A 26,115-nucleotide genomic window follows, 5' to 3' on the forward strand; every position below is an offset into this window, starting at 1 on the left:
AACAGCATTACCAGCTATTTCTTTTCAGAAAGAGCTACTAAAAACCGTATGTGTAGCAGCAGTGCCAGACTTTTGTGTAACATCTCGTAATCCAGAGGCTTGGAAACCTGGTTACTCCCTCAGTCCAAGACACTCAAACCTTTCTGTATCATAGAATAGTTCCACAGTCCATGGAAGAGGAAAAACTGGGATGCTGCAATAGTTTTCCACTGACCCAGGAAACTGCAGAAACTAAGACTCAGATCCAAAAAAGAAAGAAAGAAGAAGCATAATCTGCCAAATTATAAATTACACATAAGGGAGTGACAGTAGCAAGGAGATGTGACCCTTATTAGCCCTCTTTATTCCTTTAGCTGAAAGTTCTCCAGAAAAATTTGAGTGAGCAAAACTGACCAGGGATTTAACCTCATTTTGAAAATAGTTGGTTAAAGTCACTTCCATTTTCTCATTGAGCATTTGAGGTCAAGAGAAGAGACTGGAAGAAGACAAAATCCAAAATCTGTTTGAACATCAACTTCTCATGTTACTTGCCTTCCTTTTTTTTTGTATGTTCACTCTGTCCTTTTAAAAGTTGTCTTCTTCAAGCTCAGACGCTTCCAGTGAAAGTGTATCACTTAATTACTATGTTTCAACATAAAGGATCTTCTATAACACCAGAAAACAGCTCTGAAAACAACTGCAGAATTACGCAAAACTAAATGCACGCAAGTTTCACTGCAATACTTTCACAAGAAGATTTCATTAACTTCTCTGAGGCACAAATCGTAAAATTCCTTCTTTTTACGTCACTCTCTTTTTCAATGCCATCTAATTACCATGCCAGGAGCCCCCTGGAGCAGGTTCAGTGGAAGGCTGCAAAGATGATCAATGGACTGAAGCACCTCTCTTATGAGAACAGGCTGAGAGAGCTGGGCCTGTTCAGCCTAGAGAAGAGATGACTGAGAGCAGACCTCATCAATGTCTGACAGTACCTGCAAGGAGGTGTCAGAGGACAGGCCCAGGCTCTTCTCAGTGGCGCCCAGCAACAGGGCAAGAGGCAATGGCAAAGACTGATGAACTGTTCCTCCTGAGTATGAGGAAGAACTTCTCCACTGTGTGTGACCAAGCCCTGCAACAGATCGCCCAGAGAGGATGTGGAGTCATCCAAGGACTGTCTGCATGCAAACCTGTGCCCAGTTCTCCGGGATGACCCTGTCTGAACAGGCTGGACCAGACAAGCCACTATGGTCTCTTCCAACCTGATCCATTCCATGATTACCATGAGAACAGTGCTGTAGTGCTGTGCTGCTGTGTTTTCTTCTAGTGTTCATGCTTTAGGAAAAATACAAATTTGAGAATATTCAGCAGGAATATAGAAGAACAACTACAAGACTCAAAACCAGGCAGCACATCTAAGTCACACACTAAAGCAATCCAGAGAACTTCAGAATTAAAACCCTGAATGACCCCTTCCTTTAGAAAAAGCTCTTATCTAGAAAAGTAGTGTTACAGAACAAGCCATAATAAAACTAAGTAGGGACAGCTTTGTCTGCAGCTGCATGTCTTTTAATAGAGAAAAAAAAAAACAACACTTCATTGTACAAAGTAGAGAAAAAAGCAACTTAGAAATTATGGCAAGTATTACATTACACAAAGAGACTCAATTTAACTACTGTCTTAAAGCTATTCCAGCCAAGAATTCTTGGTCTAAAATGGTCACAATAATTTCTCTGACTTTGGCTGCAAAGAGCAAACCCATTTTAATTGGCTGTTGATGCCAAACATTAAGCTAAGTACTGTAACAATTCAGGTTTATGCATTCAGTTGATAGATGAGAAAATCAGCAAGACTAGAAACAATTTAAGGTCAGTAGACATAAAAGGGACAGGGATGAAGAAAAAACCAAACACTATTTCCATCCAATAAGGAATTCAATAACCTTAAGCAGCAATAGACAAAATATTTGCCTCCACAAAGTGAGAGAAACAAACTTCTAGCAAAGCTAAACAGTGTTAGTGATAATATAGACTACTTTCAATAAAAAGCTCAATCATTAATGTTACAGAGCTTTCTTTGAAAGTATGTTTCCCTTCTTATCCTTTCAGCAGTCTCAGCCTGAAAGCCGAGAATCAGGGAAAACAGACTTTTCAGAGCATAAGACATATGCAGGTATGCAGAACATTACTTTAAAAATCTTCTGGAATAGTCTTATCACTGATTTTTAAGGGTGCCTCATGTGTCTAAAAAATTATTTGCAATCAGCCCATATGATTAACAAAACACTTTTGCTACTGGCTTAATCACTGGTCATGGCGAAATTAAATCCTTTACATTGGAAGGATGGGAAATATCTCTTTCAAAATCTTTTTTTTTAAATTAAGATTTGCCTAAAGGAGAAAGGAAAAGCATGCAAACATGTAAATGGGGAGGGCCAGGAAATAACAGGCAATTAGAAACAGTTAACATACAAAAGGAAATGTGAAGAGAACTAGTTTACTGAAAAAATCTAACCAGACTTGATTGTAAACAATTTCCACTGTAACATTAAAATAGAAAATAATAGCCCAGAAAAAGAAAAGCTATAGAAATCCCCTAAGGAATAGAAATTCACTATAGAAAAAGACATGCTTGTTTGCTAGAAAACAATTGTTACTGCCAGTCAGTGCTAGAAAACAAACCCTTTTGTTTTCATTGTTCCTTTCACCAGTAAAATCATTTACATCACCAACTCTCACAAAGAATCCAAACAGACAAAACAAAAATTAGGCCCAAAACCAGTGAAGACAAAGTGCTGTCTGCCTACCACATCAGACAGCGTTTGCCAGTCTATTTGACTAACAGGACCACTACTGGAAATAAACCTTTTAAATACAAGGGTTTCATTATTGGGACATACATTCCTCACAAGAACTGAAACTGTCTTTGAAACCAAGCTAGAAAGTTAACTAAGGAAAGAAAACACTGCAAGAGTTCAGTTAATAATAAATACTGCTTTGCAGATAAGATCCAACAGGGGCCAAGCTTTCCTTCTAGAACACTCCAATGGCCAAAATAGCTGAACAACTCCAGCAAGAAAGTTCTCTTGCAAACTTTGGGAAAACGAACCAGTAAGGTTCTCTGAAACTTTCACACTACATCTGACTATCAAAATCATTTTCTGATTTGGTCACATACATGAAACAGCTGTATAATTCAAAAAACCAGGTTTATGATGCTTTCAATTGTTGAACAGAACTTTTACCACCCAACCTTGAAAATTATCAGGACCACAGCATATTACAATAATAATAATTATAAAATATGTTGGAATATTAGACTTCTCTGAATCAGCTATATATTATATTTTTGTAGATCCTACTTTAATCTAAAAATTGTATTCTGCCAATAAATAATTTCAATGAAAAAGCAGAATTTAAAAGACCCTCTAAGTTTCCATTTCATAACAAAAGTAAACTTTACTGTAAGGCCATCAAAGCATTTTTGACCATTACCAAGTCCTCCTGCATGAGGAGTCTCCTGCATGGAGAGAATCCAATAACTGTGAGTTATAGAATATGAAAGAACCATTTCATCTTTGATGATCAGAATCACTGTGTTTCTAGAATAACCAGTTAAATTGTTTTCCTCAGAGGGAAAACAAAACAGTGACAGCTCCAGAAAAAAAAAAAAAAAAAAAAAATGCATGAAAACTTTTCTCCAACATCTGCAGTTCACCTCTAAATGGAATAAAGTTTGCTCTGTAGAGGCCCATAATCCTATGACTACACTAAACTTTACAGGAAGGATCAGGTTCTCAGTGTAGTCCTTAGTTTGAAAGCAGACTAAAATTCCTGAAGCAATCATTTGTACCTTTACACCCCAAAGTCACAGGTTTGAGGATGTCTGCATACATGCAGCCTTACATTCCTTTGACTAAGAAGCATAAAAGAAGACGCTTTAGAACACACACACAGTAAAGGTTGATAGACCAATACAAAATTAAAATCCTGTGTTTTTCACTCTTGATTGTGGTCATGAGAACATTAGCTTGCTTGTGGCATTCCTAAATATGTGGCAGAGTCTTAAGAACACAAACTCAAAAATGTCTTAATCCTATTTTCTTGAAAGGGCCAAGAGCCTGAAACCATGACCCAAAAATGGGCTTACTGAAAAAAAGCATTCAAAACACTGCAAATAGGATTACAGTTTACCTTGCAACAGTATTCAGTTATTTTAATGGCTGTATCAACCATCCCAACACAGACGTTGTTATAACTAGAGAAACTTGTGGAATTTCAAGTAAATCAATTGTAAGAGTAATACCCCTTTTCCACAACCACTGTCCCATAGCAGTCCTAGGCTTTCTGAAATGACTATTTATGAGTCTGACTCTGGGATTCTAGAATATAAAGCAAGTAGGACCACCTACCATATGAAAATATATACTAATTGAAAACATTAAGCAGCAGAAAAATTTAGAATTTAAGATGAGCCTCCACTCATTCAAGCCTAAGCTTTACCAAGATATCTTTATTTACTTAGAAATATGAAGTGGTAAAATAAGCTCTCTCTACTTTAAGACTTTCTAATGAATTTTGTCAGCAGAAATAAAGGTCATCTCTAAGCAAGGCCCAAGTAGTCTCCTTTATGAAAGTTAGCAGAGTAACACTGAGACAAAGTTGTACCACCCTCAAGACCTTCAAAGTTTTCTGAAAGTGTGTTCCAGCCCACTACAATGAAGAAGTATGTAACCCTTCCATAAAAGTGATGGACAGCTAGGCAACTTCAATAATTCTGATCAGAAACATCAAAGCAAGCCATTTGTTTGCAGAACTATGTCTCATATTAAAGGAGATGCAGGCAACACAACTACTGGACTTTTACTGTATTCACATTAAAAATTTGCATTTTTTAGTAGAAAGTCTTTAGATAGTGACAATGAAACATACTGTTTACTGCAGTTATTAGCATATTCTATATTCTTCCATCATAAGCAATGCAAATCAACCTTAAATAAAAGGAAATTACTCTAGGCTTATCCCAATCGTTCCTCTCCCCTGGGCATCCCCAGCATCTCGTGGCCTTCATTTACAAATTTAAATGCACCTGCACTTAAGAACCAAGTTGGACATGCAGCATAATCTTAATTATGGCCTACATGAACTTCAAGTGCAAGTTACTCCAGAAAAACAACTCTTCCTTTGATAAACTCGGAGAGGTCAGAATGTCCCCCTTCCCCGACATGTTTTATGTCCGAAGAACACCAAGCACAGCAATGTCCCAGCCACGATCTCCAGCCAACCAAACACAACTGCAGGAGAAAATGACTGAGCGCTTTGCCCCAACACATCCTGCAGCCCAAGACAGCGACCCAGCAGACAAAGCAATGAGAGCCAGCATAGAAACCTGCTGTGCATTGTACGTGGCTTCAGACACCCTAAGTGCACCAGGGAAGTTCAGGTTGGACATTAGGAAGAAATTCTTAACACAAAGAGTGATTAGATATTTGAATGGGCTGCCCAGGGAGGTGGCAGAGTCACCGTCCCTAGAGGTACTTAAGGATGTGGCACTCAGTGCCGAGGTCTGGCTGACAGGTGCTCGAACAGGTTGGCCTCGATAATCTCGGAGGCCTTTTCGGACCCAGTCGATTCTGTGGAAAGGCACAGCCGCTCCCAGACCTGGGAGAGCGGGATACCTGACGCCACGAGAGGAAAAGCGACAGTGGACAAGCCCCAGAGCCCGCACCCACTCCCAGAGCCCGCTCCCAGCTCACCTGGCAGGTACTCCGCCTCGAAACGCCGCCGGGTCTCGCTTATCAGCGCCGCCTTATCCTGCCGCTGCTGAAAGGAAACAAGGAACAGGAGGGCCGTGAAAGGAAGGGAAAGGCCGGGGCCCCAAAAAGCCCCAGACCCTCACCTGTACGGCAGGGCCTGGCCACCCGTCCCGCCAGACGACCAACCCCGAGCGACTACGGGCGCAGATTTGGCCAAGACCACCCGGCAGGCGGGCAGGAGGGTGGTAGTGAAGGGGCAGGGGCGCAGGGACTCACCTCAGCCATGATCCAGCGGGTCCGCCCGCGCCGCCCGCACTGAGGCGGCTCCGGCAGCGCGAGGAGCGGCGGGAAAAGGGGATGGAGCGGCGCCCGGGGGGGCGGGGCCTCAGGGACAGCGGCGGCCGGCAGGCCCCGCCCCAGCCCCGCCCATCGCCGCGGCCCCGCCCGCGCCCGCGCTCCCGTCATGCTCCCCGCGGCGGGAGCTTCGGAGCGGCCCGTCCGGCTGGGAACCGCGGTACGGGCCCGCCGGGAGAGGGGCACCGACCGTCCCGTCCGGCCGGGAACCGCGGTACGGGCCCGCCGGGAGAGGGGCACCGACCGTCCCGTCCGGCCCGGAACCGCGATACGGGCCCAGCCGGGAGAGGGGCACCGACCGTCCCGTCCGGCCGGGAACCGCGGTACGGGCCCGCCGGGAGAGGGGCACCGACCGTCCCGTCCGGCCCGGAACCGCGGTACGGGCCCGCCGGGAGCTGCCGGGAGCGGCGAGCCCGCGGTCACTGCCGAACCCTCAAGTCGGGTGAAACTTGGTGAGACGGCTGCGGTTCCCTCGGGGTCCCTGGGGCCTTCTCTGGGCGAAGAGGGAGAGAGGGAGGGAGTCTACTTGGCCGCAAAATGACCGGATGCTTCGTCAGAGAATTTTCTCCTTTAAGGTCTTATAACTTTTTAAAAAAAAAAAAAAATTATAGCTGTTAATAAGTACTGCGCCCGAGAGAAGGCTCTTTAATTTGAGAATTCAAAGCACCGTTACTTTCTAGTCTGCTCAGTACATTTGTGGCACTGACACCTTCAATGCAATCACACGAACTGTGAGTGTGTGGTTTGGTTTCTGTCAATCTACATTATGCCATGCAGCTGTTGACAACCGGAGAATTTCTACCTTGGTAAAGAGACGTTTCTGAAATGTTTCTGTTATTTAAATCTCTCAGTACAAAGTTGTTTACCTTCATTATAAATGTGTGAGATCAAAGCACAAACTGGCCTGATTCTGTATTACTGCTTTGCAATGCATAGTTATTCTTGAGACTCAGTTCAGCTAGTCCCAAAACTATTTATTTTTTTTTTTCTTACTTGCTTTTGTAGATGGAAAATGTCCAGAAAGGCTAAAATTTCCACAAAGAAGTAAGCCTGACAGAAATAGGCACACATAGGATGTTCTTGTAGAGGAATATACATAAAGATAAATCAAGATGCTTCTGAGTGAGCAAGATCAATTCTTGTCCTACAATGGTGAAGTTCTTGTATTTCAGTTGTCAAAAACAAAGCATGCAGAGGAAGCAGATGATAAAACAATGAATTTATGTGTCAGAAGGATGGCATTCAACAGAGACACTAAACTGTTTGTTCAGAAGTCTTCTGGAGTATTCAGCATGGGAGCCAGTCACTCAAAAATTGAAATTATTTGTTGTAGCTGCACAACAGATTCCAGAACTGGGATTATTCTTCCCTGCATTTTGATGAAGAAGAAAAAACGGAACAATGTCAAATACTTTTTATTGTTGCTTCACAGTTCAAATCAATTTGAGCCATCCTTTTATTTTAAATTGGATTATGAGCTGAAAGAAGACATCAGGTTGTTTGCTGGCCCATCATTGTTGTGGAGACATGCCAACAAGCTGTTCTACATCTCTTCCAACACCCGTGTGGTTCAAAGTGCTCCTGTTCAGCTTTCTTCTGTGGTGTGGACAGGTGAAATTGTGGGTGAAGGCACTGTTGTCTTAGGGATAAGAGCTGCTTGCCTGCCAGAGACTGAAGATCCAGATGGGTTTTCTGTTTCAGACAGAGCCATCTGGGGTAGTGAGTTCTTTGGATACGCAGTTCAAACACAGAAGATGCTGCCTGGCACGTGCTTCATGCCTCATGCTTACAGCAGAGTGGTATCTTCTGTCTGTGTCTGCAAGAGTGAGAGTTTGAAGAAACAGCTCCGGATCTCGCTTGTTGCCATAACCCATAAGAACCAGCTTATTTGGTTCCAAAATGGTGCCCTTAAAGGTGTTTGTGAACTTCCTTATGAAAAGCCACGTTCAGTAAAACCAGCTCTAACCAGTAGCAATGATTTGCTATTTGTTGTGGCTTTTGCCTCTGGAAATAGCTGTGTTGTACAGAGGAGAGACAGCTTACAGGTACTGGTGTCTTTAAACATCTCCATTTTACTGTGGTCTTTTTTGTATATATTGTCTTATTGAAAGTCCTGCAACTGAAAACCTGCATGTTTAAGTTCTTTAGATCTCTTGTTTGTTTATTATTGTTGCTGCTGGTAAAATAATCTGTCTAAAGTATGATATTGTTTTGCTTCCATTGCTTGCTTATATATCTGATAATGAAGCTGGGATTCTCTCATTCAGTGATACATTTATGAATCTGACCAAAGGTTCTGTTGCTAATTGAAAACTGCAATGGTGTGAAGACTTGAAGTTGCAGGGCAGTTATGAGTATGCCTGGATGATATATGTTAGAAGTAGCCTCATGTCATTGCAAAGTATAAACTGCTTATTGGAATATCAAAGCTTTTTGAGCCTTAATTCCTAATATAAAAAAGTTGTCTCTAGAATATGTTGTTTTATGAAAATGACAAGAAAAGGCCTTGCTATTGTTTCCTAAAATTAGAAGAGACAAAGTTGCTGCTAGGGTTTTGTAGTTATCTGACAGGAAGTCTTGTATAAGTCAGGAAATAAAAATTTGTACTATTTAGTTGCTGGCATTATTATAAAAAAATGTCTTTAACTTTCAAGCATATTTAAGTCTGTTGTGAAACAAAGATATTTCTCAGTATCAAAGGTATAATGCCTTTAACTGATCTTCAAGTATTACTGCTTCTAAATAGATGGAACAACATTCAGCTGTTCAGCTGCTTGAATACACTGAAAAGTTGTCATCTTCCCTGCAACCTGTAATCTGGAAAGTGATCTTTAAAGAGAAATAGATAATTTTCCCAGAGTTGCATAGGATCTAAATGATAGGATGAGAGTGAGAGCTTGAAACCTTTAAATATTATTGTATTTTACACAACTGAATAGGCTCCCTCTTAATGGAAAACCACCTTCACTAAATTGAGATCTCAAATATAAGATTTATTCTAATAAATGTGTTTTAAAACCTCTTCTACTGTAGGTGGCTTCCAAATGGCAAAAAGTGAAGTGTGTTCTGGTGGATGATTTTATTGGCTCTGGAAGTGAGCAGCTGTTACTGCTTTTTAAGGATGACTCCAATACAGACGTGTTAAGTACATTCAAAATAACAGATCTTGGGGAGGTCAACTATGCAGTAAGTTGAGCTTGCCTTTTCTCAGCTACTCAGTCTGTGCTTACTAAATTATGAAAATCTCAACAAATCATTAAAGTATTGATACAAAGTGAAATGGGATGTGTGCTGTGAAGTGCCCTGAAGTTTGAATACAATATTCCCTGCTGTAACCTTAAATTATCTGAAGACATTATTTTGATTCTATGACTGTATCAACATTCTGTTGGGAAATTAATGCAGCTGAAAATGCTTCACATACATAATAGTTTTGCCACAATCTTACCTTTTGGCTAAGAACCCTTAATTTAATTAAAGCCATAGTACTTGTTAATTATTGTCTCATAATTGGGTCTTTCCATCATGTACTATCAATTTCTAATTGCTTTCAGAAAATATAATTTTTCTTTTAAAAGACATACTGTGATTCTCTTGTCTTGCTGTATTTTCCCCTAGATTTTTATAATGCTGTGTAATAGCCTGTACCTTACTTCCAGCTTTTTAATTCATTTAGGGTTTTGGGGTTTTTTTTGTTTTTTTTTTCTTTCAGAGTGGTATCAATTATAAACAAGATGTTCCTGCTGCAGAAGGATTGCAAGAGAATGGTTTGCTTACTGTCAGAGCCCTTGAAACAAGATTACAGGTTTGTGCTCAACAGTTCTACCTCTATGTTTTCTATAAATTACTGTTCTGTATCATTGCATTATCTAGAGGGTGAGGCTAATGATACTGTTATTATTGAAGAACTGGTTCAGGGAAAAGGACAATGTGGTTAAGTGTTTCTTCTTGAATCAGTGGTAGTTTGTGTTTCAGTTCTCTCAGTTGTTATAAGTGCATTTAGGTAATTGCAGAGATCTAATTTAATTTTAATTAAAAGGTTGAGATAATGTTGAAGCTATCTTATCATAGCAGTAATTTTACTCATGTTTAAATACCAGATTAAAAAATTAGAATGTTTACTTTTGCTCCCCATTACATACATAACTTTCAGGTCATGTAGTGCCAGGCTCCCAGTGAGTGCATTTGCACAAATTGGTGACAGTGGTTATTTCACCACCTTCTAATGTTCATGCTCCCATTACTAGTGGCTTTATAAGGATAATTTTGAAAAGTACTGTAGATAAAGCTAAAATGTATCCTTCTTTAAACTAGCATCATTTATAAAACAAACTGGAGGAAACTTGCTGGAGTTTCCCACCCAGCATACTCACCAACGTGAGTGCTTTTGCAGTGTGTATATTAGCCTATACCAAATGGGTAATAGTTGACAAATATGAACATTATTTAAGAAAAAAAAAAGCTTAAGGTGAGAACATGAATCTCATGCTGAGTCTGTGATGTGAGGCTATTGTTAGTTTGCTAAGGGTGCTTTAAAGACAAGATATGAGGTAATTATTCCTGTCATTTGAGAGTTAGTGAAAACTAAGTAGGGTATTGTGGCAGTTTTATTTCCAGCCTTTAAAAATTAAGCAAATGAATGGGCAATAGTTCACCAGTTCATAAATAAATAAATAAATGAAGGACATAGTAGGAGAAGACTGAAAACAACTTTTCTAGTTCTAATGACAAACAAGATATCTAAAGAGATATAGTGTATCATCTAAAAGATAAAAGCTGTTTGGAGAACAGTAGACAAAATATTTTTTTCCCTTCTAGAAGGCCAAGAAAATAGAATCTCTATTAACTTTGAGGACCTCTTGAGGTTCCTTAAAGCCTAACAGTTTGCATGTTAGGCTTTAACATGCAGAAGTGCAATCTTCCTTCCAAATGCATCTTTTTCTGTTTCTGCATTTTTTTTCTTCTGTGACAGTCATATTTTAAAACTGACTTCACTGCTGCATTCTTGCCTTCTCATTACATTACTCTTCACATTACTCTTTTACAAAACAGAAATTAGTTTCTGTCTCTTTTTGGCTGCTCCTTCCATGATTGTAATGAAGCTGCCATTGACAGCTGTACGTTCTATGTTCCATAACTTTCTTCTTTCAATACACCAATGGCTTCTACCTGTAAAGCTCTGTGAATCTGTGTCAGGATCAAATGAATTATCTGGTTTGCACTTGTTACTGGTTCTGCTGGAAACAAGCCACTGGCTGGATATTTTATCTATTGTGTTGTGTTTATGTTACAGACAAAGAATACTTTACAAGACCTAACATTTGTGTGCTTTTAGATCTTTTTAATCTCTGATTTTCAAAGCCACTTGCTAGCGCAAGCATTGTAAGCAAGTTGGAAATTTATTGTGTTTTAATGCTGTAAATCTTTGAAAATGTCAAGCTGAAGAATTTGGAAGTAGGTGCAGATATTTCTTTTTAACCTTACTGTCTATTATATTTGCTGAACAGTGAAGTACTCTTGCTGGCTTTTATAATCTGATGTATAATTGAATTTCAAGGATGCTTGTTTTGAAGAAATAGTGCATGAGTTGTGCTTAACTTGGGAATTTTCAAACGTTATTTAGTCTTGAAGTGGTGCCTCTTGATATTTATCATCAAAACTCAGGTATTCTAGAAATTTGCAATCAAATCAAGTTCTCACTGTCTCCATGGAATCCTCTGTTTTAGAGAAAAATGAAATAGCAGATGCAGCCCTTTTTCATCCTTGTTGCTTAACCCTTGTTTCACATCTGCACAGCTCTTTTCTTAGCCACGTGAGAACTTTGGCAGGAATGAATTATAGTCCACAGTGTAAGTAAGTTGTGTTTAAGTTATACACAGTAATATATATAAACCACGTTTTGCAGGTAGTGACATTGAAAAATAGATCAGCTTGAGCAATTTTGAGTTCTGTTTATTTTGTATACACTATTTTGGGCCTGAATCCAGCCTTTTCTCCTTTGAAGTTTTTTTTTTCTGTTTTAACATGTATTTTGGTACATTCTGAAGAAGATATCCTTTGGCAGAGTACTGCAGCTACATTGCAACAACTGAGGTTAGAGGGTTTCTCGTGGTTTTAGTTGATCGTTTCAGCAGAAATGAAGTGTCTTTATGTCCACTGGTCTGTTCTCCCCATTACTTGACAGTTTTGTAAGGACTGTATTTCTGGATTTACTCACAGCTCTATTGTCTTTGGCTCTGGACTGTCTTGTTTTTATGTTCATGTTTATTTTCTCTTCTAAGGTGATCTAGTTCTATTTTCTTAGTTTCACAGCACAAAACTTTTAAGTCCTGCTGATGCTTGTACATCTTTGCATATAGCAGAAAGGATGTGCCTGTCACTTGATGGACACAGCTCAGTCCTGGGTTTGCTATGTGGTAGAATTCAGGTCTTTTTCTTGTGTTGTTTTAGGAGGAAAAAGGGCTTGCAAAAGCCAGATTGGTCAGCAAGCATACATCAATGAATGTATGGCCATTTTGACTTCTCCCACATCTGTGCTTCCCCATTTGCTTTCTGGTTCTCAGTTGTTTATTCAGGAGTTGGCTCCAATGGGAGTAAATGATGGTTTAGTGTTCTGATGACCTAAATTAGGAAGGTATTGTAGAGTCATCTTTGTTCTTAACTCTTCATTTCCATCTCTTGACTCAAGTCTGGCCCTGGATTATTGCGTCAAATCTGGTGCTGAGATTCGCAGTTTGATAGGTGACAATTTTTTTACAGGACTTTTCATGAGAGTGCTGTTGGTCTAAATGCGCTTTGCTATTGCAGCTTGAGCAGAGGACATCACTTCACTTACAAAAACTGCTTTTTTATTTGGGCTTATAATGGATTTATGTGTGTTATGTGTTTGGGGGCATTGTCTAAGGGGACAGGGAAGAGGGAAGTTTGGTTCGGCATTCCAGGGTTGAGTTTGTTCTCTCTTTGACAGCATTAACTTCTCAGGATCTTGCTTTCCAGATAATAAGCTTTTGAGGATCTTTCTTAAAACCTGAGAAACTGCCATGATTTTTTTTTTCCTTATTGCTTGGTTTGTGGGTTTTTTTGGTTGGTTTGCCTTGGTTGTTTTTTGGGAGGATTTTTTCATTGTGTTTTGTTTAGTTGAGACGCAGTCAACATATGTGTCTGCTTTTGAACCTGTCAACTCTTCAATGTATTTACTCGACCAATAATCAGTACAAATCTTGAGAAGAAAATGAAACTGCTATCCATGAAAAAGTGAAGCAGGATTAATAATAAAATATATCTACAAAAATATATGTGAACATCTATGTAATTTGATTAAGTTTACCTTAATATTTATCTTAAACTCTAAGTTTAGTATTTAAAGACCAAGATTCTGGGATTTATATTTTAAAAACAGAGTAGCCTGACTCGAAAATTTTTTGGAAATGTTAGTTGTGCTTCTTGCATACAAATGGAAAGCTGAAAAGATATCTTGATAGCTTTAATATCCTTTCCTATGTGCAGTAGGCTAATGATTATCTTTTACAGGCTGGTTGGACTTCTGTTCGAGAGCTACAGCAGCATTTAGGACTCCAAAAGAGAGTTATTCTTGAGTCTTGCAGAGCATTAATAGATCTTGTTGAAGAAAGAACCCATATTCTACCAAACTCAAAAGAGGTAAAATGCAGGAGCCAGATCAGTTCTGAATTCTGCCAAGCCATTTGTAGAGGGTGCTGCCCTCAGCCACGTACCACAGTCACCTGTAGGGGTTGCCACTATCAAAACTCATTAATCTGCTTTTTAAGTCTGGTTCATTTTCTTAACTTGCCAGTATGTGTAGTTAGTAGTAAATTTAGTTGTTTCTACTTGAAATTGATGTGCACAATACCTGCTGACAACTGAGTGGTATGGAGGAGTAACCTCTAACAGAGTTAGCAACAAACATGAGGGGAATGTACAGTTCTAATTGGCACAGTTGCCTAGATATTGAATAGCTATCTGTAATCTCACATGTTACAAAAAGAGAGTTGCCATAGAAGTATGTGAGCAAAATCAACTTTATAATGTGGGCAGAGTGAGCTGTGGGCTGAGAAGGTGATGGAGGCTAGGAAAATTTTATTTTAATATGTTGCTCAAAAGTAACCTAATTTAATTGAAATGGAGTTCATCTCCCTTTCAGTTACTGCTGTGATATCTTCCAAGGTTTGGACAACAAAGTATCAAGCAATTAAATGCAGGAATAGAAATTCCAGCACCTTAAATCTTTGGACAATTAACATAGCGGGTCAAGATTTTGACATGTGATGTTTACAAGGAGAGAATAAGTTGTACTTTACATGATGATATAATGTGTTAAGAAAATTCAATTCTATTTATTGTAGAGAATAAATACGTTTATATATATATATCTTTCATTTTATGTATCTTAAAAGCTCCTTCAGCAGTCACGTGTGGTAAAACAGAAAGTAATGCAGTATTAAAATAACCGATTTCACTACTTAATTTAAAAAACTTTAAAAATTTATTAATTTTAAATTATTTAAATTAATTTAAAAAACCCACATTTTTCTGTAAGGAAGGCCTTGTCTCTCTCTGGGATGATGTAGAAAATCCTCCTGATTCTCGAAGTAAAGAGACATCATTGGCGTCTGAAGTCCCAGAGCACTTCACAGAGGAATTGTGGCTGCGTGTTGTGGGTGACAGCCTGGTAGTTGGAGTAAAACTAACTGAATCATTTTATTTGTGAGTATATACACTTGCCTAATAATTTCATTGGTATTTTTATAGGAAATGAATATGTAGGTTAAGCTCTGCAGTAAATTTGAATGTTCTCATTCTGAGCATCTGCATATAAAGTGTCTTTGTCAGTACTCTTGCTGCTGCTGCTGCTTGCTTGCTCTCTAGCATTGTGCAGAAAAATATATTATACAGCCAGAAATCATTTGTGTGAGTATAATTGCAACATTACTGGAGACTTTTTACAAAAGAGTTTTCTTTGACAAAAATTAGGGCTCTTTATAATCTATGTTGACATAGCAATGCTGACATCAGTATGTGTTGTAAATAAAGCTCTTACTTTGCTTAGTTCCTGTTGTTTTAATGTTAACTACTTGCTATTCCTAACTGGTTTGCTTCAAGAAGTACAAAAGAAAATATATTAAATTCATTTATCAACTAATAAATACTTAGCTTTTGAATTGACCTCTTCTAGTCAAGAACTCAATCAAAATGATTGCAAAGCTTGTATTTTGTGTAAATTATGTGGAACAATCAGCCATACAACACTTAAACCTTCAAAATAATTTATTTTTATTATCATCTTTAAAATTATTTGTTTATTCTATTTATTTTAATTACTCAGTTCTAGTTGTAAATACTACTCATGTCATTTTCCCTTACAGATAGGGAACTAAATTGAAACTGTGAAAAAAGAGGATTACATAAAATATGAAATTACAACGTGAATTGTGTAATGTAACCTTTGGTGGAGTCAGAACTTATCTTTTGACCCATTTCCCTCAGGCAGTGTTGCTGAGGCTGTGTTAGGCTGAGCTCAAAGACTACTGATGCCACTGAAAATCATTCAGGTGGTTGTGAGGGAGCTGACCTGTTAGGCCCTCTGGCCATTCTGCTGGAGCTGTGGCTATATTCTTTCTCAACTGCCAGATTGCTGTAACTTTACAAGAAAGTTGACCTCATCCTCTTGACAGCCTCTCTTAAGACCCACTCAGGCAAAAGATCATTTTTTGCCTTTTTACTGTTTGTTCTTTTAGCTTGGATGATGATGCCCCTGTTTTGTTTTAAAATAAAACGCTTAATTCCTGTATAACTTGAGACCTTCAGCAGATTTTAAAAACCAGCAGCAATCTAGCTCTCTCCCCCATTTTTACAGTTGAGAAAAGATCTGTGGAGAAGCCATTTGCCCAAGGTTACCTGGCAGGCCAGCAGCAGAACCTTGGTCTTTTGAGCTCCAGTTCAGTACTGTGTACAACAGCCTGTGTTTGTGGAGAAAACGACTTGCTTTATCTCCAGCCCCAGCTCTGTAATTCTTGATAGGTTATTTTTGTGCTTCCTACTAAGGCAAGATTGCAGTAATATCATGGGTTGCATTATGAGGTGGTGATACTTCTTGTAAAGAAAATTAGACATTCATAAGACTTTCAAATGTCAGTGACATTTTGAGATTGAATTGATTGACAGAATAATATATTCATTGAAAGAGGATCTAGAACAGTAATATTAGGATTTTATTGAAAGAGCCTTGAGTTGAATAAATAAAGTACTTCATACACTTCAGGAAGTTGCTGCATGTTCAAGGCAATAGTATCTTAAACCTTTCATTTTAGTCTACATTGAATTTTGTTTGAATATCTATAAAAATGTAGAGTATCAGAAGAGTTTCTAGTCCTCAAAAGGGCAAAATTGATATTTTCTGCAGTTTTTTATTTAAAAAAAAGGTTAAATCTTTAAAAAATAATCCATAATGTCATAGAGTATCTTTATAGGTTACCTAGAATTTTCAGCTTCTGGCTGAATTAAACATCCAAATTCTTATGGTTGAAACAAGGTATCTAACTCCTAGAAGCTCTCATAAAATTCAGTGCATATTTTGAAAAACCTTAATACTAAGTTTATATGAAACAGTCATGAAGGACTTAGCCTCTTTGCAAAGTCTGACTTAATCTGGAGTAGTATTGGACTTTATGATAGTCTTAAATGTCTGTGTACATTTGCAGAATTGTGGTTATTTGTCAGAAGGCAAAAATGTGAACTGGGAGTGCAGCCATATTGTATGGATTTTCACAGGTCACTGAGTGATGTCAGTTTATCTTTAGTGATGGATCAAGACTTCTCTTCGATTTCTCCAATTATCAAGTGCCAAAGTAAAATCATTAAGCTGAACAAAGCCTTCTCAGCATTGACAGTCTCCTCAAGTCAAATTGGACCTCCTCCAAAAAAGATGAAATTGGACTTGCGTAGCAACAACGATCTGAAAAAAGAGTTTCCTAAGAGATCTTCAAGGATTCAGCTGGATGAAGCAAAGACAGTCACTGCTGTTACCAGCCTTTCACCACTATTGGCATTTCATCGTGTGTGCTGCGTTGTTCTTCTGCATGCCAGGAAGCAGAACCATCAGAATGATAGTTTACAGCAGAGCAAAAAGATTACTGTACTCTGTGGGAAAATTTTGTTAACTCTAGAAGATATTTCAAATGGCAGATATTCAGTAAAGATGCCAAGGGATAATAGTTACTGTACAGGTAAATGGATTTATAAATATATATATATATATATATATATATATATATATGTATTTGATTCTTTTGTTTACTCTAGGTGATGCCAAGCCAAGTTTCTCTCTGAACACAAGCTACACAGACCTTTTGGGAATTAAAGCTGGGTGAAATAAGAGAGAGAACATTTTTCCAAATGGGAAAATGTTTAGTGAGTTGTTGTAAGGTTTTGTTAGCATTGGTGATGAAGCGTATCTGGAAAGAATAATTTTGAAGATAAGTTTGAGTACAGGATGCTGAAGCCTAAGTTTTTTGTATAAATCAGATTCTGGAATTAGTTACAGAAGTTTTTTTTTACATACTACTCTCTCTTAAATAATACCAAAGTAATTGAAGCTCTTCCTCATCTGCACGTATATTAAAGTAATTTATTTTAATTTCTTTTAATATTCCTGATTGAATTGATTTTGACCTGGGCTTTTGCTCAGGTAATGAAATATCCTTTTGTTGTTTGCGATGAGTTTGAATTTTTCTTCCTTTAATGCTGTGTCACTGCTAAAGCAAACATCTCATCTTATTATCATAGGAAACTAATAGCCTTCCTTTCGCAAGGTGATGTTTATCTTAAGAGCTTTCATTAAGTGCACCATCATGGTGGTGCTCCATTAATCAACTGTTTTGCTTGACAGAAGTAGGGATAAGAATTTAGGTGAGAAGAAAATTCCCAAAGAATGCCTGAAGCCAGGTGCAAATCCTTCACAAAAAAACTGGGAGTATAAGCCAAAAATCAAAGCTCATTTAATGCATGCAGAATTATCAAAATATTTAGTTCAAATACCTTTTTTTACTCTATTTTCTTGCAGCTTCCATGGAAGATATACTTGCTATCCTTGCAGTGTCTGTCAGATTTTCCTTTCAGATTGAGTCTTGTGACTACACTTTGACTCCAGTTAGTTCGTGGTTACTGGGAGAAATGGAGTGCACACCGTTTAAGGGATGCCAGGACAACATATTCTGTCATAAAGCAGGAAACATCCATGGTACAATTTTTAATTGGGCCCTGAAAAATCCATTTGAAGGAGTTCTAACAATATTTTGCAGGTAAAATCACTTGCAAAACATAGCATATTCATCTTCTGTACACCTTTTTTTATCTTTATGCCATTTCTTACTGGTACCATAAACAGCAGTTGAAATTGTAACCAATAGGTTGCCAACTTGATGATATGATAGCAATCACCAATAACAAGCCTGTTTTCAGATCAGAACTATGGCAGAACCTGAACTGAGTTCTTTAATTTTGTCTAGTCTGGAACACTGAATTACAGATAAGTCTAATCTCCATTAATATCTGCTTGGGTACTATTCCTTCTCTTCATTTTGCTGCATCGTTATATTTTTTTTTCTTACATAATTCTTAGTATAATGTGTAATTTGTAAGTTTTTTCTTCAATGTGTGTTAATTTTAAAAAAATCCTTTAATATTAAATATTTTGTATTAATATTAAACAAAAAAAAACAACCAAACCACAAACCCCAGGATAAATTCAATTTCTCACTAGGTCATTTTTTAGTTTAGTTGCAATATAAATGTAGTCTCATTTTGTACATGTTTCTGCTGTAGTTATTTCCCATCTACCATGATTATGTAAAGGAAATAATCTGAAAAGTCTCACTGATGTCCTTTCTTATGCAGATTCTTGGACAAATATTTCCTAAATCAGGTTAAGCAAATTAGTAATACCATAATTTATGATGTAGCTGGATAAGGCTTATAACATAAAAAGTACTTCTGGGATGTTGACAAAGGTTGCTGTTTTGAGGAGTTCAAACTAAAAAATAAAAAAGGAAAGGTGTTACTTTTAAGAGTGTATTTTATAGTGAGGTTCAGTCTTTTCCTCAAATTAGGAATTGATTTCCTTTATGTAAAAGGAGAGGCTGAAATGTTTAAGCAATCAATCAGTAAAATTTTAAGTCTCAAGACTTTTGGTTCCTTTTCAAAAGTGATTTTACTTGGTACTATTCACTTTTGATCCCATTTTGTTAGTAGTTACTGAGCCCTATGTTTATGGGCTGTGATTGTATTTTCTGTATCTTTTATTCCTGTGTTTGGATTGATCTTTTATCTGGCTAGGATATTTCTTTGATAGGTGGAAACTACAGTTTTTGGTTTTTGACACCATCGTCATTTTGTTTTACAGAAATCTGACTGTCTTGTTCCAGTGCCTTCATAGCCTTACTCGAGTTCTCCCTCCAAGCTGTGGTGTAAAACTCCTGAGATCTGGAAGCAAAGGAGCACTTACTGAGCAGTTAGCACTGGCTCTGGAAAAGGAAATGCTCACCTTGAAGAATTCTCTTTCCTTAAAAAAGGCTGAAAACAGCTTGACATGGGGGAATGAGTCTGGCAAGAAAATCAATAATGCTCCTCTGGCTTCTTTACTGGACACTGAGGAGGGAGTCCAGGAATTCAGAAAGAAGCTTCAGAATGAGCGGGAGGAGTGTGTGCAAAGTATGAACCAAACAATGAATGGTGCCCTCTACCAGAAAATTGCTTTGAAAATAGCAGAAGCTCAGCTCAGTTCAGATATGATTGTGTGGAGTCTGGCCAAGTCTTAGAAACTTGACTAAATTTATTTTGAAAAAAAAATTATTTAAGTTATACCATTAAATAATATAAATATTTTTATGGGTACTTCTACTGCTTTGTATTCTATAGCATTTCTGTGTTGTTTCTACAGATAAATAGTGGTATTTTAATTGATGACTGTTGGAAGAATTTAATATTAGAGATTGAGTCATTATTTTGTTACATATTTTAAAAATATTTGTAAGGTATTTTCTAATAATTCCTACTTCAAAATCATAATTCTTGGGCTATAAAAGAACTTTTTAGAAAAAAACTTAAGAAGTGTGTACTCTTTATAATAGTTCTATTGAATTTGAAAGATGACTGTTTACACATGTAAAATGTAAACATTTTTTAGAAATCTTAAAGCAGGTATAGAAAGGATATAAGCTATACAACCAATTATAATTCATAATTTGAGTATGGAGTTCAACAAATTCAAAGAAGAGTCAATTTATCTTCATGATATGTCAAACATTTTAAATAACTTCTAGTGATACCACTTGAGGAACAAAACTCTATACCTTTCAGCCCTGTCTTCTAGAGTCCACCCTCAGATTTATGGAGTATTTATTGGAGGTGGAGAACCATATCAGAACTCTTAACCAGATTACAAGAACTCATGAAGATTCACTGCATAATAAAGCTGCTTCAGGTTTGAGAGGTCCATTCCCACACAATTGAATGGTAGGACTAATCTCACTGGTAAGTCCTGGAGGAAACTGTCCTTCCTTGGATGTTAGCCTAGCTTCAGTGTCAGAAGATTGCTCAATCCCAGAGTCAGATGATTATCTAGATGATGCTAGCTGCTCAGTGGTTTTGGCCTGTCTCAAGTAGTTTAAATAATATTGGGCAACTCTTATTATTTTCCTCTTTTTGCTGGCTTGAGGAAGATCCTGCTTATGTTTCTAGGAAGAGAATGGCCTGTATCACTTGCTGAGATAGCAATTTTTTAATCAAATTTTTTCCACTAGCTTCATGAGGGGCAGAAAGGTTAGAAAATCCCAAATCACAGTAATTTGCCTCCTTTTATCTCTGCTTTATATAAGTGAAACATTCTTATTGCTTGTCATCATTTTTCTGAAGTTGTCGGGATTTTGCTTTTCATTTTCTCTGCAAACAGAGTTAATAGTTGACATCTCCAGCATCTCTCTCAGTAAAAGTCTGGCAGGAAAAGTGGAAGATATTTATTGACTCAAAGGAATACTGATGTTTCAGAATAATTTTTTTTCTCATCAGAAAGCTCAGCTTCTGTATGTATGTCCTCTAGAAGCAGTAAGTGGTGATATTTTTCAGTCTGAGGTATCTTCTCATTCTGGCAACAGGAGTGAACTGATGTACATTAAATGCAAAACACTGCCTAGAAAACCAGTAAATGAGAGAACTGTGCTTCGTAACCTTAACCCAGTTTAGTGATACAGCTTCCTTTCTGATCTACTCAAAGCATTAAATTACTCCTTTTTAGCTACAGAGAAGGGAAATCCTCCATTAAGATGTCAAAAATGTCTTAACAAATTGTCATTTGAATCTCAGTATTTACTGGATGAGAAAGTTGAGGGTTTTTTACAATTCTTTGTTAAGCCAGAGTCAGACAATAGTCAAAGCTTAAGAACCCATTGTTAGACAGTCAGTTGTCACTGGAATTTCCAGAAGTTCCTGATTATAAACACTTGGATGAAGCAAAGAATCTCAAGGTGCAGTCCTGGAGCTTGCAGCTAAGGACAAGTCCTTGCTAAGCCATCTGAGCAGAAGCCTTCAGAGCAACAAAGCTACTGTTCAGCTCAGGGCCCTTGAAGGAGATTTTGCAAATCAGTGTAAACCAGTCCAGCAGTTGATTTCTGTCAGCATATTAGTCTACTCTCGTGTTGTAACTAACCATCATTGGTCTGTCTGTCTTTAAAGAGAAACTTCATTTGTGTTAATATCCCTTCATTGAAGTAATAGAGTGGGACAAATGAAGAAAAGCTGCTAAGCACAAATGTTGCCAGTTTCTCATTCCATGGAGTTGTTACTTTAACGAACCAAACAGTGAAATCACAGCAGCAGAAGTGAGATTATTAGAGTAGAATAGTAACAACATGTTCCTACTAAAGAGACTTTCCTGAGGCATGAATGCTTATTTTGTAAATCATCAGATGAGGTCATTAAACACTTTCTTAACAGCTCTAAGATTCCTGGGAGCAGTTCCTCAACTGACTAGTAATGCATAATAGCATGGTACAACTTTCAGTGGTAGTGACGCAATTGCTAAGCATATTGCGTATGTGCCAAAATCTAAAGGTCTTCTGGAAATACTTGAAAGGTTTCTGCTGGTATGTGTGGGATTTGGCCAGGAAAAATGGAGCAGAGCATTAACAAAGATTCAGGCTCTCTAGAACCTCATCTTCAAGTGGCAGCAGCAGGCATTTTGTTTAGAGGTATTTGCTTTCCTAAACTTGCCTTTCAGAAGTAAAAGCAACCAAAGGTGTTAATGTACTTGTTTGGTCTCTTGTGATGATTAACGTCTGCACATGCTGGTGCTCAAATGAGGAATCTAAATTGTATGGGCTAGAAAAATAGTTAAGGTGGCTAACCATGTTTCTGTCATGAGCTGTTGGAGTCACATTTTCTGGACCTCCAAGAAAGTCTTGGAAATGAGATCTTGCATAATGTGGGTTTTGCAAGTACTTTTTTTAACAAGTCATTTGAGAAATTAAATCAGTGGCAGCAGCAGTCCTAGTTCTGGGGGGAATTGGTATTGCCAAGAAATAACTGATAAAATAGTTGGATATTTGATTCCAGAAATAAATTCCCCTTTCCATGATAGATCAAGTTGGGAAACATACACATTCCAAGGAATGGAAGGCTTTTTGCTACTAAAGCCATTACTAATAGCAGATAGCTATTCACACCACCCATTCACTAAGTCTAACGCTCCTGACTACTCTGTAGGGGTAGTCATTACACTGAGAGGTCAGTCCCCACACTGGGACCCCTGGCTTCTACAAGGTTACAAATTCCTTTGAAGAGCTCTTTGCTTCATCAGGTGTGTATGTGTAATCCTGTAGGGTTTTTGTTTGCATGTAGCAACCACTACCTGTTTGTGCATGATCCAAGTTAATGCAAACCATGGTTGGTTGGTACTAATGTGTAGAGTGGCTTTGTACACAGCCAGCAGGCTCCTGGTGTTCTGAATTTATCAGTTCTGGTGGATTTAACAGAACAACTGGTCTCCAGAGATTACCAGTCCTTTGAGATTTTCACATGCTGCTTCTCAGCATGTAATAATCTCCTCAGTCTGCTACTTGCTGGTAAACATTCCTCCCTCCTGAGCTGGAGAACCCTGTCACATAAACTCACACAAAGGGGCCTTTGATAAGGCACTAAAATTATGCCCAGGATCAACTTGTCTGGACCCCAGTAGTCCTGATTTCTGGAAAGCAGCAGATGTCAGTGGTATCTGTAGGAATGGTTCAAGTCTTCTGGCCACGGCAGTGTTCTGTGTGCAGATACTTACTTTGCAATGACTCTTATCACATTTCAAAAGACAGGTATGCAAAAGGCAGGTCTGACATAGGAAGTATGAGCTATCATTCTTGGATGCACTCCTAAAATTGTAGCACTTTTAAAGTCATTATGATTTAAGACCCTAAGAAAAGGGATTGTGTGTCAAAGACCTCTGCTTTTTCTGGCCAAGTTGGTGTAATAAATATATTAACTTACAGTGATTTTTCTCTGTCATTCTAAGGCCTCTCAGGGAAAAGAAACCTCTCTACTCTAGAGTGATTCCTGTTGGACAGTAATATTTCCTGTTTTTGTGTGTGTATGTATTTCAAATCAGCCACAGGCTGCTCAGTTGCTCATAGTAAAAGTCAAGCCTCCTCTCTCAGCTGCTGATTTTTGTTTTCCCACATCTTTTCACAATCTGGGAACTGTGACAGTCATATGACTGCTCTCCTCTGAATCATACTGACTCTGCTGACAAAATAATAATGGTAGCATGTTTATCCCTGAGTGAGTTATTCATTAGAGGCTATTAACAAGGATGATAGGTGCAGCAAAAGTAGTATTCAAACAGTGGTAGTTTTCTTCTCCCATCTACTTCCTAGGGAGAAATGAAGTTTTAAACAGTGGAAAGAAATTAAAAATCAATGCAAGGATTTAAAATCTCAAATAGTTATAAATTTGAGCATTTAGTTATTGCCAAGTCTTGTTTATTTTGGGGTTTGGTTGTGTTTTTTTTTAGTATTTTCTGCACTCTAGGCATGCCATTGGGTAAGGACAAGGTGAACATTATGTAGTAGGAGCTTCTCGCCAAGAAAATCCTCCCAGGAAGAAAGCAAAAGAGTAAGACGTTTGATGCTGCTGTTTAGTCATGTTAATTATTGCTTTAAGGAGCTGATACTACTTAAGGCTTTTCTGTGACCTCAGGTTTGTGGTATGTGACAAACTCATCCCGTGAGATCTTTCCCCTTGAGAAAGTCATAATTCATAGGTACAAGACGGCAGCTGCATGCTTGTAAAGCACTTGCTTAGAGCAAAGGCTGCCCAGCTCCGGGTTTGGATCAGTCCAGCTCCTGCCTCGAGTCCTGCATTCACAGAACCCTGGTGTTTCACTGTGGTATTTAGGTCAGAGGCACAGGTTGGTAAAGCAGTCTCAGATTAACTAATCCTCCTCCTTATTGTCTAAATGGAGAGGCGGTGACTCATGTGCCGGGCTGTGATCCTTACCTGCACAGGGAGGGAGAAAGGGAAGGCTTTGAAGTGAGTCCTTCAAAACAGCCTGTGCTGCCTCTGTGCCTGCCCCTTCCCTCCCTCCAGAGCCCCAGTTACAGTTTTGAACCGAACATGTCGTGTCTTCTTTTGTAATCCTGCCTTTGAAATGTTCTCAAGCATGAGGGGAAATGCAGAAGCTGCCAAAAACTTCCAAAATTCGTGGTTGGTGGGAGTTTACTGTTTCTGTCATGTTTGTACTATGCCCTCTGCACAGACTTTGCTGATTGTATTTTCATGCTTCTCTCTTCCCTTCACTTCAGTGATCAGTGAAAACCAAACCACAATCACTTCTAAAATGCAAAAGGAATAAACCACTTTGTTCTTCTTTGTCCTGTAGGAGATGGGCGTATGTTCTTTTCCAAACTGCTGAATCATAGAATTTACACATAAAAGTCATGCACAAACTGGATGAAATTTCCAAGTGCTGCAAGTAGTTGTGCAACACAGAAAAAAGCATTTTCCCTCCACAGCCTTGACCTGAGCTTTCCATCAGCTTTTCGTGGCTGTTTATGCTGATAAGCTGCACAGGGTTGTTTGTTTTATATGATTTCTGCAGCTAAGTACCATCCACACTTCACTTACTGGTAATACATTTTAATGCTGCCTATAACATTTTAAGCTTTTGTTTTAATTTTGCTTCTTCTCAACCTCACTTAGAAGAATTCAGCACTCATTGGAAGGGTTAGTATACTGCTAGAATTTTTGAACTATGTTTGGATATGAGTGGTTAACACACGAGCTTCAAGAAAGGAAGCTCTAGAAAGGAGTGAATTTCTGAGGATTTTATCAGAATCTCCTTTCTTTTTCCAAAGTAGTAGGAAATCTCCTATTTATCAAAACATCCAGATGTGTCTGATTGCAAATAAGCTGCTTTACTCACCCCAAATCAGCTGCATGAGAGAGTTACATCAGAGAAAACGAAGAAAATTATGTTACTTTGGAGTTATGTGTGTATTTCAACACAACTGTAAGGAGAAATAATACAAGACAGGCCAGTGCAGCAATCTTCCCTGTTTGGCGGCTTTTGTTTGTTTGCCAGCATAGGGTAAAATAGTCCAGGAGAGCAGCTGTTGGATTTGAAGATCCCATGACCTTTCTTTGAATATGCAGTGTCTGTAAGAGTTAATTCTCATTTGTGATCACATTCATTAGATTATGAATTCTTCCCCAAGCTGGAGAGTCAGTGTGGCTGTCATGTTATACACAGGAGTGGGCTCTTCTCTCACTGTCCCATCCAAAGTCTGTCTGTGAATTAATGACAGGAAGGTAAATACAACCAACCATCCCATGGAGAACAGCAATTGTGACCTCAGCAGGAGCAGAGCTGAAATTACATTCCAGTGGGGAATAATCACTGATCACCTAATGCTGATGGCTTCACTGGGATTCTTTTTCCCTAATGATGCCCCTGTTTTCAAAGTACATGATTCCTA

General features: G+C 38.3%; 2 protein-coding genes across 6 annotated transcripts in view; one reads left to right on the forward strand and one right to left on the reverse strand.

Moving 5' to 3' along the window:
- MOSPD2 (motile sperm domain containing 2) overlaps positions 1-6,110 on the reverse strand; it is a 32,834-nt gene extending 26,724 nt beyond the window's left edge. Inside the window, exons 1-2 of one of the 2 annotated variants that reach the window (XM_058852271.1) lie at positions 6,008-6,110; positions 5,732-5,798 (exon numbers count right to left, since the gene is read on the reverse strand). In XM_058852271.1, coding sequence (XP_058708254.1) covers positions 5,732-5,798; positions 6,008-6,016 — 76 coding nt within the window. In that variant the 5' untranslated portion in view covers positions 6,017-6,110. The remainder of the gene's footprint in view (positions 1-5,731; positions 5,799-6,007) is intronic. The other variant, XM_058852280.1, reaches the window with a different exon arrangement.
- A 103-nt stretch (positions 6,111-6,213) lies between these two features.
- Positions 6,214-25,225, forward strand: FANCB (FA complementation group B). 4 transcript variants are annotated; one of them, XM_058852293.1, is made up of 9 exons: positions 6,214-6,660; positions 7,091-8,130; positions 9,119-9,271; positions 9,798-9,890; positions 13,616-13,744; positions 14,643-14,809; positions 16,874-17,328; positions 18,165-18,402; positions 19,503-25,225. In XM_058852293.1, exons 2-9 carry the CDS (start codon positions 7,198-7,200, stop codon positions 19,915-19,917), a joined length of 2,583 nt encoding a protein of 860 aa, XP_058708276.1. In that variant the 5' UTR covers positions 6,214-6,660; positions 7,091-7,197; the 3' UTR covers positions 19,918-25,225. The 4 variants fall into 4 exon arrangements, with proteins under 4 accessions (XP_058708276.1, XP_058708287.1, XP_058708296.1 ...); XM_058852304.1 differs by having other exon boundaries at positions 6,214-6,522; XM_058852313.1 differs by having other exon boundaries at positions 6,214-6,462; positions 6,697-8,130.
- Positions 25,226-26,115: the final 890 nt, after the last annotated feature.

Source organism: Poecile atricapillus, chromosome 1 (genome assembly GCF_030490865.1).
Source record: "Poecile atricapillus isolate bPoeAtr1 chromosome 1, bPoeAtr1.hap1, whole genome shotgun sequence".
In the NCBI taxonomy this organism is placed as follows: Eukaryota; Metazoa; Chordata; class Aves; order Passeriformes; family Paridae; genus Poecile; species Poecile atricapillus.